Source organism: Cibotium barometz, chromosome 57 (assembly GCF_041138505.1).
Source record: "Cibotium barometz isolate CiBa-2024 chromosome 57, ASM4113850v1, whole genome shotgun sequence".
In the NCBI taxonomy this organism is placed as follows: Eukaryota; Viridiplantae; Streptophyta; class Polypodiopsida; order Cyatheales; family Cibotiaceae; genus Cibotium; species Cibotium barometz.
The window spans coordinates 29934106-29948723 of NC_141102.1; the positions used below are offsets into that span (position 1 = coordinate 29934106).

At 49.2% G+C, this 14618-nt stretch overlaps 1 protein-coding gene across 1 annotated transcript in view; it reads right to left on the minus strand.

Annotated features, from left to right (window-relative positions):
* The window catches only part of LOC147606649 (putative pre-mRNA-splicing factor ATP-dependent RNA helicase DEAH2), a 12922-nt gene extending 2336 nt beyond the window's left edge, over nucleotides 1–10586 (minus strand). The window contains exons 1-6 of the mRNA XM_086792187.1: nucleotides 10159–10586; nucleotides 9049–9236; nucleotides 7377–8461; nucleotides 6942–7067; nucleotides 6601–6839; nucleotides 6409–6527 (exon numbers count right to left, since the gene is read on the minus strand). Coding sequence (XP_086648313.1) covers nucleotides 6409–6527; nucleotides 6601–6839; nucleotides 6942–7067; nucleotides 7377–8461; nucleotides 9049–9236; nucleotides 10159–10416 — 2015 coding nt within the window. The 5' untranslated portion in view covers nucleotides 10417–10586. The remainder of the gene's footprint in view (nucleotides 1–6408; nucleotides 6528–6600; nucleotides 6840–6941; nucleotides 7068–7376; nucleotides 8462–9048; nucleotides 9237–10158) is intronic.
* Between the last annotated feature and the right edge of the window lie 4032 nt (nucleotides 10587–14618).

Here is a 14618-nt window from a genome sequence, read left to right on the forward strand (position 1 = left end):
GCTGGAGAAACCGTCCTCCTCGCCGTCAAGATATGCCGTCCCAGCCGAACAGTATACTGGAAAAATGTGATCTCTGTGGCCTCAAGGGATGCATAAGGATCATGCCACTCGTACTCTCCGGGGTCCCACTGCAGCCGGGCCAAGGGGCGCGCTGCATATGCCCATATGCGCCAATCCGGGAGCACGTCAGCAGGGTCGGGGTCAATATGCCACTTCCGAGAAGCGGCAGCCACTACCCGAATCCTCTGAAAGGTGCACTCTGCAACCAAAGGCGACTCCACCTCCACTCTCTGGAGTCGGCCCTCATCCTGAATCTCATAATAGAGGCATCTGCCATCCTCAGTGCTAGCTCTGACAGCAATCAGGATCTCCAACTGTGTGAAGGCACCCATCCACCGTGGGGCCACTGGCTCGAGAGGTGTGAACCACTCCTCTGTAAGTGCCTCCCGAATATCATCCCTCATAATCAACCCCCCTCTGAAGTGACTCAGCCTCTCCACCTGGGTCTCCTCTGGTAGACTGCAGAAAGCCTGCCAGTCTCCAAAACTACGAGCTGGGCCTGCCGCTAAAGGTCCCCAGGCTAGACGAGGCCGAGAACCCAGCATATGACCCTGCTCTGTACGAACCGCTGGGCTCCAGATGAGCGGCTGCCTGGCCCGCTCCTCAACACAAGACGGAGGCCGCTGAGAGAGCCCCGGTCTCAGTAGCTCCCAAGCTCGCAGGATACTCAAAGCAAATCTGTCCTCCCATCCTCTACTGAGGCCTGTCCTCCTCATCTCTATGAATATCCAGCGAATCTCTGGTGCCCAAGTACCCCCTGCAGGAGGCGCCCGGGCCTGCAGTCGCTGCAAGAGGAGCTCTTTCCAAGGCTCAGCGCCTGGAAGCAACCCCCGAACAATAAGCTTCCCCAATAAGGCTCTACTCTGATCGACTGGATCTATAATGCCCAAACCGCCCTGAGCCAACGGAAGTGTAATAACTGCCCATGCAACCTTTGCCCGGGCTGGCTGACCGTCCCGCCCAGACCACAGAAAGTTCCTGATCAGCCTCTGTACCTGGCTGATGCAAGAGCTCGAGAAAATCCAGCAAGACGTAATGTACCACATAGTCGCTAACAGCACCTGATTTGCCACCACCACCCTCCCAGCCAAGGATAGTCGAGCTGTACTCCAATACAATAGCTTCTTCCGAATGCTCAGAAGAAGCGGGGCAATCTGCTGCTCGGGTGACAAATCGAGGCCAATCTGGCATCCCAAATACCGCACTGCTGTGCCGGAAGGAATCCATCTAAAACCGGGGTCCGGACTCCATGCCGGAGTGGGAGCACTACTGATCCAAAAGGCCACTGTCTTGCGCCAATTGATCAATGCTCCCGAAGCTGCACTAAAAACCTGGAGCGACTGCTCTGCCCGAATAAGATTGGCCTCTTGGCCATGCAAAAATAAGCCCGTGTCGTCTGCAAACTCTGCATCAAGCAAATCCTCCCCCCGGACTGGGAGCTGAAGTCCTCTCAAACCAACCTCCTCTGCCGTCAAATACATACTCATAGCCTCCGCAAAGAAGAGAAAAAGGAAAGGGGCGAGAGGACACCCCTGACGGACTGATCTGGTCAGCTCAAAACTCGGCCCCCGACCTCCTGCAATCAGCACCTGGCTGCGAGCTGTGGAATACAAAGCTGCCACCCCTCTGATCCATCCTGGCTCAAAGCCCAGGCGCAGCATAGTGCCCTCTAAGAATCCCCAATCAACTCTATCGTATGCCTTCTCAAAATCGAGAAGCATCACGACCAAGTCCTCGCCAAGAAACCTAGCTCGGGCCGTCGCCTCCCAAAAAGTAAAGATGTTGTCAAGGATACTGCGCTCCTTGACAAATCCTGTCTGAGTAGCATGAATCAACTCCCCCAGGAAGGGCTGGATCCTCAAACTCAAGGCCTTTGCCAAGACCTTGTATACAGTATTGAGGATCGTAATAGGCCTCCAATGCCGAATGTCATCCGATACTCCCTCCCCCTTGGGGATAAGATAGATCAAGCCCTCTGAAAAGCTCTGCGGCATCACCCCAGTGTCCAAAACATGCTGAAAGCCCCTGCGGAGGCCTGGCCCCAAAAGGTCCCAATAGCGCATAAAAAAGGCCGGCGTCAGTCCGTCCTCCCCTGGGCAACTATGTCGCGGCAGGACCCTCAAGGCCTCGGCAAGCTCAATCTCTGACAGAGGCGCACCTAGAACTGTGCGCATATGGTCTGTGACCCTCCTCTGCACATGGGCCCACACTGTCTGTCTGCATACATCTCGATCCTCAGTGGCTGGCTCCGCTGAAAGCAAGTCACGATAAAAAGCAGTGGCAATGGCTCTGATCTCCCCGAGCTCAGTAGCTATCGATCCATCCGGTCTACCAAGCTGGCGAACCCCTGCTCGCGCATGACGGGGTCCAGTGATCTCAAAAAACTCCCCAGTCACTCTATCACCAAGCTGCGTCCACTGAGAGGCCTGACGACGATAATAAAACTCATGTCTCTGCTCCTCTGCCTCTCTAACCTCCTGGCGTGCCTGGCTCAGCTGGGACGCCACCCACTCACATGCAGGCTGCTGCTCCTGAAGGCGCTGTAGCGAAGCAAGGCTGCGTCTCAGCCGTTGCTCCCGCTCGCGAATCTCTCCCAGTCGTGTCAAAGCTGCAGCGTGAAGAAAAGAGCTAAGATCAATGAGTCCCTGGGCACACTGGCCCGCTGCATCCTGGTCAGAGCACTGACTATCATGCCAGATCCTCTCAATGTCCTCAGCGAGACTGGGGTCTGCAAGTACCCTCTCTGGGATCCTCAACTGCAAGCTGGGCTCCCGTGTCCCCTCCTCCAAAGTCAGTATAACTGGCGCATGATCTGAAAATGAGGTGCCAGCAAGAATGCCGACGGAGCCCCCTCGCTCCCCCAACCAATCGCCCACATAAAAGCGATCAATCCGAGATAGATTAGTCCCTCCCTGCCGGCGATCCGACCGAGAGAAACTAAGACTGTCCTGAGACCGGGAGAAAGCCCCATGCTGCCATGCATCAGTGATCCTCAATGTCATACAAAACCGGTCCCAAGCTGCAAGCTCCGTGCCGTGCACTGTAACATGACTGCCTCCCACCCTATCTGCCGGGTCCTCAAGCATGTTGAAGTCTCCCCCAACACACCAATGTGCGGCCTCTGGCAATGCATCTGTAACCTGAGTCCAGAACTCTGCTCTGGCACTAGCATGATTGGGCGCATAGATGTTGAGCACACCCAATAGCTCATCATGCATCCTCAGAATGACATACTGTGCTCTACCAGGCACAATGATCCCTCGATCCACAATGGCCTGCCGCCATGCATCTGCAATAACCATGCATACTCCTCCCTGTCCTCCCAAAGGACCAAACCCTGCAGACCAGAAAGTATCCCATCTACCAGGCATCACCGAACCATATCTCCGGATCCTGCTCTCACCCAAGTGATGCTCCTGCATCATCAGAATGTCAATGCTGCCACCAACCAGGCATCTCTGTAGCTCCTGCCTCAAGCAGCCTCGATAGCGTATAAAGTGTGCTCCGCCAAGGCCCTGTACATTCCATGAGATGATCCTCATGGATGTCCTACTGAGGTGGAGGCTGTCTCAGCCGTGCGGCGGGCCTTCGCAAGCGGCTTGGATGGAGAGTAGTCCCCATCCGAACGGCTGCGAGTCTGCCCACCCGGTGTACTGCAAGTATCCCGGATCAGGCGCCAGTGGCTGTGACCCATGACGACTGCCTCCTGCTCGGACATAGTAACCTCGTGAATACTCACATATCCTGGGTCGCGTGCCAAATCTGCAACTATGCGCACGACCAAATGCCGAATCCCGGATGTATCCACTCCCTCAGGATCCAAGACAAAATGAGCCAACTCCCAAAGTCGGCCTAGCACATCTGTAACCTCCAAGTCGCTCATGTGGTGAGAAAACTCAACTGCCTGAGTCTTCAACGTGCTGAGAGCGAGCTCTAGAGTCCACTCCCGATCACAAGGTCCACATAGAGGGAACGAGAAGGCCACCGCTGAGTCTAGTGCCTCCTCCCCGCGGGCCGGGGGTATCACTACATGCACTCGGATGGGTGCTGGCTCATGGGGGCCATCTGCTCCAAAAAGCCGTGTAAAGGAATAATCAAACGCCGCCGAGCGCTGTCGAATGCCGAGACGACTCAGCCGACTGCGGATAGATGAAATCCGTGAGGCCCTAATCGGCATAGGTCTCCTCTGAGATGCTCGAGCGAGGTCAGTGCTCAGCGCCCTCCGGACTGCAGGTGAGCGCCAGGGAGCTGCCAGAACCTCCCGGGAAGGCGAGGCGGGCGGAGGGGGAGGAGGGGGAGGCGAGGGAGGAGGAGAGGGAGCCGCTGCCGAGGCCGGAGCGGGGACGGGAGGAGGCGAAGGTGGAAGCGAGGCGGTGGGAGGGGATGGGTGTGGGGGAGGTGAAGGAGGGGGAGCTGGCATCTCCTGGTCCTCGGTCGCTGCAGGGGTCTCCTCCTGAAGGGGAGCAAATCTGTTCCTCACGGGAACCCAGTGAGGCTGAGACTGTTGCTGCTGCTGCAGCGGTACCGGGGCGTGCTGCTGTGGCTGTCTCCCTCGACGGCGCCCCTGTCCAGGCTGCCACTCCGAGGTCTCTGTGGCCTGAGCAGGTGTCCCTGAGGCAGCCTGCCGAGCCGAATCTGTGGGCGGGCCATCCGTGGCCTGCTGCTGTGGTGAGGGCCGAGGTCTCCTGCGAGGGCAGGCCTTGGCCAAATGACCGACCTGCCTGCAAATGAAGCACTGGTTCGGGAGCCCCGAGAACTCCACTCTCTGATCAATCCACCCCCCCCCTATCCTAGGTAGCTGAATGACCTTAGGAAGGGAGGAGATGTCAGATACCAACACTCTGACCGAAGGTAGCCCAGCTGCTCTGGCCACCACTGAAGCTGCTGAGGGGCCCGTCTCAAGAACCGAGCCCACCAATGCTCCGAGCCTGGAGAGGAGCGGAAGATACTCCCGGCGGAGACCAGGGAAACAAACTGTAATATGGAAGAGGCGCTCTCCCTGCTCCGCCGCAGCTGGGTCAAATCCATGCTGCCAAGGCCTGAAGAAAGCCCGAGCACCCCTGATATCCAGAGGACTCATGGCAAGGACCTTGGCAACGCTCTGGGCAGCCTCGAACTCGATCTGATAATGTCCCCGGCCCAAGAGCTGTACATCAAGGATCTTGCCCACATCTGCAAGAAGGCGAGCCTGAAGTAGATCCCTGATCTCCCCTCTGCTGGGGCGAGTGCCGACTATACGGCAGATGGTGGAGTGAGCCTGAAGGCGTTCCACCTCTGCGGTGAGGCTCGCTTCCTCTTCCGGCGAAAGAGAAAGCCTGATGGGGATGACCTCGGGGGCGGGCGAGGGGGCTGCGGAAGAGTCCCTCTGAGGCGAGGCGGGAGGAGTCTCCATCAGAGTCTGAAGCTCAAGCGAAGGCGAGGCGAAAGCGAAAAACCCCAGCAAGAAGCGGGCTGCACACCAAGAGGCGGAAGACGGATGACGAAGAGGAAAAAAAAACCCACAAACCCCCAAGGGGGGGAAGGCAGCGCGACAGAGGAGGGAAGGGGGGGGGGGCGGCGAACGCGAGAAGGAGAGGGGGGGGGGGCGCTGCTGAATGGAGGCGGGCGAGATGAGAGCGAGGCGACGGGGGGGTCAGCAGGCGGAAGCGGGGGGGGGGATGGCGAGCAGGAGGAAGCGGGGGGGATGGCGAAAAGGCGGCAGCGGGGGGGGGGGAACAGGCGGAAGCGGGGGGGGGATGGCGAGCAGGCAGCAGCGGGGGGGGCAGGCGCAATGGCGCAGAGGGGAGGGGGCGAAACAGGCGAGAAGGGGGGGGCGGCGCAGCAGCGAGGTAGGAGAGGGGAGGCGCAGCGGCAAAAGGGGGGGGGGGAACGAAGGTGCGCAGAGCTAGGGGGGGGGCGGGAGCTTCAGCGAGCGGGGTAGAGGTTCCTTATCAGCAAATAGAAAGAATTAATACAGCAAATAAGTAATTGATAGGGCAAATGCACCGCTAAAGATAGAAAGAATAAGCACAATATCAACTGGCCGCAACTCGGACGAAAACTTCACAATGTGAAATCTGCATGTCCGCTAGTGCGACTGAATGATATACCTAAATGAATCCAGGAACATGCCCAAATTCACCTTTTATGAACGTGCATGTTATATACTCATGGTAGTCAACCCATAAGACTATATAACTATCAACTCCATTATGCATAGTATGGACTAGATACTACGACATCCCCACTTCTGTCATCAGTGCCCAATAGTGGGTGTAGAACTCTGTATCAAGATATGCTCTCACACACGCACTCCACACACACATAAGAGCATATATTCAGTACATACTGAAGGGTAAGCGTCATTACCATTCACCCCGAATATCAGTCACAATCCGAATAAAGTTTCTGCTAGTCAGCACAAACTCATTGTAGATCACCCACTCCGGTTTGTGGTCCAAGCAAGCAGATGGATGCAAATGAACCATCTACAACAAAGGAGCACTAGTTAGAGGGTTATAATGGGACTTCCAACAATCTACATGTTTAGTGTGAAAGTACCTGATTGTCTTTCACTGTCAAATAGTGGCCTGTTCTTTCGAGGTGAGCAACTTGCATGAAGTATCCAGCCAGCATGGCCTTGCGAATGTTCACATAGTAATCACGACTGTTGAAATCTGTACTGCACATCTTCAAGGTATACCTGTTCATGATGCGTACAAGCTGCGATCGCACATTATCAGCGGACTTCAGTGCTCTGGCATTGATGAAATTCTCATAACACCACTGAGGGTCTTCATCTGCATGACCATGTAACAAGCTCGTTACAAGAACAAGTTTCACAAGTCCAAGATGAGTAAGTGCATCTTTATCTAAAAAGGGTTACTAATAACTGCACTTACTGTTTTGCTTGTATGCATGGTACACATTGAGCAGCGTCAAGTGGTCCCCATCCATGTGCGCAAATCGGCCCTTCGCTTCATCTGCAGCTTTCTGTGCCTCCTTTGGACGAAGGAAGCAGTTGGGGACTATTGAAAAGGAGCATTGTTATCACAGATGACGCCCAAGGAGGTCAGCAGACGTAGAGAGGCGACATCATACCCTTGCATTGATACACTGAAGTTTTGAAGCTGTCTGCATCACAGCTATACTTAAGAAATCTAGAACACACCAAACAGACAGTACAAAGGACTTCGACGATGCCGCGATTTCACATGTTTCCCTGCCCAACTCAGGGACTGCTACAGGCATACAGGCTAGCACAGACAGCTTCATGGTGGAAGAACATGCAGTGCAGCTACGTGAGACTAATAAGGTGTAAGAAAGTAGAGACATACCTGAAAGCATTGCAGTAATGGAGAGTATTTCATTAGAGCAATTGAAATCTGGGCTGACAACCAGCATCTTTGACATTTGTGGATCCAAGGGAAACTCACTCATGAGCTCACCCAGCTTGGTCAGGTTTCCATCGTCATCTAAGGCAGCTAGATAGTTCAATAACTCCAGAGCACGCATCAGAGTCTCAGGAGCAGGGGGATCCATAAAATCAAAGTGTACCAAATCATCAATTCCCAGCTTTTTCAGCGTCAGCACCTCGTTTGACAGGTTGGATCTCAGAATCTCTGGATAAGTCTGCGGTTGTAGATCATTTTGGAAGCTTTTCTCAGTGTAGAGTCTATAGCATTTCCCAGGTTGTGTCCTGCCAGCTCTTCCAGCTCTTTGGTGAGCGCTTGCCTTGGAAATAGGAGACACCAACAAAGACTCAACCCGAATTCTAGGGTTGTAAACCTTCTGCTTAGCAAACCCTGGATCAATGACATACACTATTCCATCGATTGTAAGCGATGTCTCTGCAATATTTGTAGAAACCACGATCTTGCGGCCCGCAGGCCCACCTTCCTTGGTGGGAGAAGGTGCAGGTTCAAATATCTTCTGCTGCATGGCTGGAGGCAGAGTGGAGTATAGAGGAACAACTTTCACAGGCCCAATCTGATCACCCAAATTCTGAACTTCCCTTGAAATTTTCCGACAGGCATCTTCTATCTCCTCTTCACCGGTCAAAAAGAGTAGAATATCTCCGGGAGCCTCACATATATGAATTTGAACAACCGTTCGAATGGCTGCTTCAAGATAATCCTTCTCAGGTTCCTGGGTGTAGAAAATCTCCACTGGATGCAGTCGTCCTGGCACCTTCATTAGAGGCGCGCCACTGAAATAAGATTGGAACTTCTCAGCCTCAAGGGTTGCACTCATAACCACAAGTTTCAAGTCTGCCCTATTTCGTAAAACTTCCTTGATAAGGCCAAAAAGCACATCTGTAGCTAGTGTTCTCTCATGTGCCTCATCAAGAATTATCACACGGTAGCGTTCAAGTAAAGGATCTGCCATTGCTTCTCTTAGAAGCATGCCATCAGTGAGATACCTGGAACAAACAATCAGAAAGTAAGGTATAAGCTTCAATTAGCATCACATCAGAAACACATAGCATATTCTTTCAAACACTCAATTAAAGTGTCTTCTACAATGATTTTCAAGACAAGCAGCACACAACTACACTACTCTACTGGTCTGCATTCAGGGCATCACCTTCACTCCTATCATCCAAGGAACCAAGTATCAAGACACTAAGTACAGGTATGGACACAAAAAATGAAAACTTTCAGCTAGGAGAAAGAGAGTCACCAAACCAAGTGTGGATGTGGATGTGACTGGTCCACAAGGTGCTTCAGTGCTTCTGGAGCACCTGTCTAATATTGGCAAAGTTTGACCCTTCTGTGAATTTTGAAGAAAGCGAGAGAGAGAAGGAAGGAGAGAGAGAGAGAGAGAGAGAGTATATGCGCAAGAACTTCACATAAGATTTTAGAGTTACTAAAGTCTAAAATGTGGAAACCTACTCAACACAAATGCAGCTGCCTAACAGAAACTTAAGTAAGCCGCCTTAAATGAAAAAAAAACCCAACTGCATCAGTTAATTGAAAAAAACTGCAACTTAGCACAAACCTAACTTACTTCAAAACAGTTTTGCCACCACTGCAATCTTCAAAGCGGATGCTGTATCCAACCTCTTCCCCAATTGTCACATCCATTTCATCTGCCACACGGCGAGATACAGACATTGCTGCCACCCTCCGAGGTTGAGTGCAAGCTATTTGCTTCCTACTCGATGTATAGCCGGCCTCTACAACAAATTGAGGAATCTGCACAAGGCATACGCAGGCTTTTAGAAACCAATGTATACGGTTGCAAGTGAACTACACTTCCTGTAAATTTACATAAATAAAGCAGCCCTAGAATTACCAGAACCAATAGGTTCCATAGGAGGTAATCATGACTCAAAAAGTCAAAAAAATGGCTTGGTAGCCAATCTGCACAGTAAGCTGACCGACAATACACCTCACATTCAACCCCAAACTGCGAGAAAGGAACCAGCACAAATTCCATGCATTTCCAACATTCTGCGACTTGTTTGATAATATATAGAGACACCCAAGATATCGAGAGATTGCCACTATTTAAGCACCTTACTTGACATCTTGAGTAGTAGAGTAGGGCACAACCAGGAGCTGAAAGCAGCAGGCATGCAGTGAGAAACAAGCTCAATTGAGCCTTGTCAGAAACAAAGGGTCACTCCCTTAGCTATCCATGGGCATTGAACACTTCAAAAGGCATGCACTTCAAACAGTTGGCAAGGATGCAGGCTGCCTGGCCGTTCAATTCCCAATTACCTGAAAAAGACAGAACTTCACGTTCTGGATGCTAAACCACGTAACGCAGCCATGCACAGTCGTGAAAAGGCAAAATAAGCTTATGAGCGTTTGAGCGCAAGTGAAACGCGAGGGCCTAGACAGATTCCAACCACCTAGACTATAAGGGAGAGCGTGATAGGCTCTCCCACCAACATTCGAGTTTTTGCGTGTGCGCATTCCTGGTTCAAGGCCGGCTGTGATGCGTCCAGCGCACATCACTGCTTCCATTAAACACAACGGAAGCTCTTGACATTTACCCCCAAACCGACGTATGATTTGCAGGTTTCTCTGAGAAAACTGATCGGAATCCAGCACAAATCGCAAAAAAGTGTACAGAAAACTAGACAGAACAGAAAGGAAGTGAGCGCAGTACCTGTGTGGTTTTGCCGCTGCCCGTTTCTCCCACAAGGATCATCGTCTGGTTCTTGGCCAAGATGTCGAGAAACTCCTGCTTCTGCTGCCATACGGGCAGCGTCTTCCGCTTCTCCAGAATCTCATAGTAGCGCTGCGAGTAAGGGCGGCCCGTGAAGGAGTTGAGGTTGGGGATCCCATTCACCTTCACCTTCCCTGGTATGGCGCTCTCATCTACCACATCGAACAGGCTTAGCTTCCGTTTCCGCTCGGAGCCCATGGAAAAAGTCTCGCCTGCAGAACCTTAGCTCTAGCGATTCTTTGCAGCACAAACCCTAACCCTCGGCGCTTATGCAGATCCCGCGGCGTGTCTGTATGAGATCGTGCAGAGCGAACCCTAATAAGCTTCTCGAGAGAAACCCTACCCCCGCCTTTCACACGAAAAGGCGTATAAAACTTTTTTGTTTTGTTTTAAAAATGAAAAGAATACTTGGGCGGCCTACAATGAGTAAAAAAAGAAAATCAATTAATCAATGACCTTTGTGCTGGTTTGTTGGAGAACCTTTTTTAGTAAAGTTTCTCTAAACCTTTCTAATAGAATTAAATAAATAAATAAATGTTGCAACCCATTATAGAGACATCTAGTTAGTAGTTATGGAGTTTCGGGCCATTCGGAGAGCCGGTGAGGATGTTGGAGAGGCAAAGCTTGACAAAGGCAGAGGAGAAGGCGTTGGGGTTTGAAGGCACACACAATGGGTTGCATGAGGGGGTTGCTTGATTAGGAAGAGTGGAGGAAAAGACGGTGGGCGATGGTGTTGAGGAGAAGCGTTGGTGCTTGATCAGGAAGAGTGTTTGTCAATGCTTGGTTTCCTGATCTCTTTTACAGTTGTTTGGTTCTAGGAGACATTACGGCTCTCAGTATTCAAAGGCCCAAGATTGGGCCTCTCAAACCAAAGAGCAAGATGCAACAGGGGAAGGCTCATGTTGTGCCTTCTAGTGTCATGGGGATGTCAAGGCTGCTCCATTGCATCTATAGTTTCTTTGCCTATTCATTAAAAGGATCTCGAAGCTCATGATATAAAGTGTCTTGCTACCTTAGCAGCGGGATCCCCCTTGTATATGTGGGTGTTGGGAGGAGATGCTATTGTTGCAAATAACTCCCAAGTTGAAGGCGTTAAAAGATCGGCTTTACTCTCGACTCTCTTGACCTCTACCATATGCCCTTTGCCCCTTGATCTTGTTATGTACTCATCATCTTTATTTGACTCTTTTGCTTGGCACAATAAGGCAAGCATTGAGATTCTGCTTCCATATGATTTCTTTTTGCATCAAGAAAGAAATATCTATAGAGATGGATTGTCAATAGCCTTATTGAATTAAGAGCTATGATTTGTTTGAGGTCTATGAGCCATTAGAAACTAAAGCACAAATTATAAATGTAGTTTTATAAAAAATGTAGAAATGAAAAGAATGAAAATTAAGTGGTCATTCTACCCAAGGTTAAAAGAGAAGGGTCAAGGAAGGTACCTTGGAGGTCTGCCTACACATGAGATCCCTTACCCAAGGTTAAAAGAGAAGGGTTAAGGGAGGTACCTTTTGTGTGGATGGGAGGTGTGCCTGCACGTGATGGCACCTATTCACACAACATTTCTTGCCTCCTCGCTCAAAAATATGAGGTAAATTATGAAGAGGTCGTCGTTGCTTTTATGATCTCCCTACCTTTTATGTCTCCTTCTTCCTCCTTTCAAGAAATTTTTTCTTTGCTTTATTTTCCTTCTTCTTTTTCTCTCTCTCCTTTGCTCATTTTTTATCTCTTTTCTTCTTTATTTCTCTCTTTCTTTCTTCTTCTTCTTCTCCTCTCTCTTCCCCTTCCTTTTTTTTGTTCTTTTTCTTTTTTATTCTTTGATAGAATCTCTCTCTTTATCTTCTATCTTTTTCTCTCATCTGCAAAAGGTTTGAAGATGCAATGCAATTTACTCGAGACTATCTAGAGGGTGAGAGATGTGGTGGCTAAATGAGATAGGAAGGGTTTAGAGGGGTGTTACACTTGGAAGAGATGAGAAGCGTGGCAATGGGAGGAGGATGCTGGGCAAGGTTGTTGTTAACCACCCCGTGTAACATGGTCTTGCCAAGGCGCTTCACCATTGTTAAATTTGCAACAATGTGATGAGCTATGGTGGATCAAATGCTAGAATCAACATCATTAACAAAGAGATTGGATGATGATTAAGATGAGATTAGTGAGCAATTAATTGATTGCTTAATGTAGGTATAGATAATCAAAAACCAGCAAATTCTCATTAGACCAATGCCTCAATTTATAGAGTTTACATCCAAGCATCTAATCCCACTGATCTCTCCTTGATTCACTCCACCTCTTTTGCTTGATTCTCTCCACCTCTTCCTAGAATATCTCCACACATCCTAAATCTTCTCATGCAACCCTTTATTCTCTCCCAGTAGATACCTCTCACCTTTTCATAGCTTCTCACTCATTTACAGTTTCTCTTTTACAGCCTCTTGCTAAGGTCTTGTTCCTGCACACACCCTATTCACTTGTATGATTCAACACCTCCCCTCAAGTGAATAATCCTAGCACACCTAGACCCTATACCAAGTTTCCCTCTTACTTGGTAGTCCGCGACCAGTGCCTCAAGTCCCTAAACACATAGTCCTTTTGACACTCTCTCTCTCTATGTGTCCAAGGCTACTACAAGTGCCCGTGACCTTGACTAAAGTGCTCACACATACATCTACCACATGGCCTACCTACATCATTGGTTGCTTAGAAGTGGTTTTACTTTGTTTTACATTGGGTTGTGGGGTTTCTCTCTCTCTCTCTCTCTCTCTCTCTCTCTCTCTCTCTCTCTCTCAGAAAAGATGATCTCTGACTCCACTTCCTTAGGAGCCTCCATGAAGTTTGCTAATGTCCTTCTCCACTCGGTTTGCTGTAGCAGTCTCTTGCCATGTGTCTTGGCTTTCCACAGTTGTGGCAAGTAAAGGTCCTTCCTCCTACTTTGCCTCGTCCTCGTCCTCGTCCTCGTCCTCAAGAGAATCCTCCTCGGGTAAGAATGCTTTTTCTTCTCCAGCTCTGTTGAGTCCAACCATTTCTTTTCCAGCTGTTGAGTCCAACCATTTCTTCTCTTTGACCTTGGTCTCTTGCTCTAGTAGAGCTCCTTCTATCTCATGCAGCTTCAATTCAGGTACATTCTTTAAGGTTGCTACAATGTTTTCATATTCACCTTTGTCCACACTCTTCAGAAGCATTGCTAGTGCCTCATCATCTTCTACCTTTTTGTCAATGGTGGCTGCCAGTTATTGCTTAATGCTTTTGTATTTCTTCAAGTGTGTGATTAAGGTTCACTTTCCTTCATATCAAGTTTGTAGAATTGTATTAACAAATTTATCTTTGAATTTTTTGCTTGAGTGCCAAATAATTCATTGAGTTCATCCCATGCATCTTTTGCCCATTGTTGTATCCTTGTGATGTGATGAATGATTTCATCATTTAAACTGAGTGCGATGAGTCCTAATGCTTTCTCATTCCTGCTCTTCCACTCATTTTTCCCACTCACCTCTGGGCATTCATCTCTTCCCTCAACTAGCCTCCACAGATTTTTCCTCGATCATGAGCAAATACATGGTTTTTGTTTGCCATGTATAAAACTGTTCCCCATTAAATTTGGCTATCTCTTGTGTCGTGCTCATGATGATGTGAAGGGGGTCTTACCTCTTGATCCAATTTCAAGATTCAAGGACAATGTCTACCCTTTTACAACTCAATCTAGTGTTTAAGGGATGATTACAACAGATTTATCAGCATAAATTCACTAGAAATTACATAAAGCGAAGGGTAACAAATCTGTATTGAATGGTTAGAGTATCAAACCATCTCCGAATTGCAATCTGAAGTTATAGGGATCTGTATCAGATACCCAATGGTTAATTTGAACCCTCAATTACACTAAAATACAGTGATTAGTATTGATTAATCATCACTGATTAGCAAAATAATCCTGATTGGAGTATCAAACCATCTCCGAATTGCAATCTGAAGTTATAGGGATCTGTATCAGATACCCAATGGTTAATTTGAACCCTCAATTGCACTAAAATACAGTGATTAGTACTGATTAATCATCACTGATTAGCAAAATAATCCTTTGTTTTGTGTTCAAAAAACAGAGTATGCGGGGAGGCCATATCTGGGGCCTTAGAGTTCAAATGAGCTCAACTCCTTTCAAAGCCATCAATAGCAGTTAGTCTAGTAGAGGAGGATTAAGCCAAGAAACACAAGATTTGACCAAACATTGAATTCTTAATCTCTGTTTTACCAAAGTCACCTATGCAGATTTGATTCAGAGCTTGGATCTCATTGTAGACTTGATGAAATCAAAAACTATCTTCACCAGCTTGTAGAGTACCCTTGAAAACCCCTAGGGCCAAGAGGAATTAGACCAATTCCTTCAAGTGGAGAAAAGA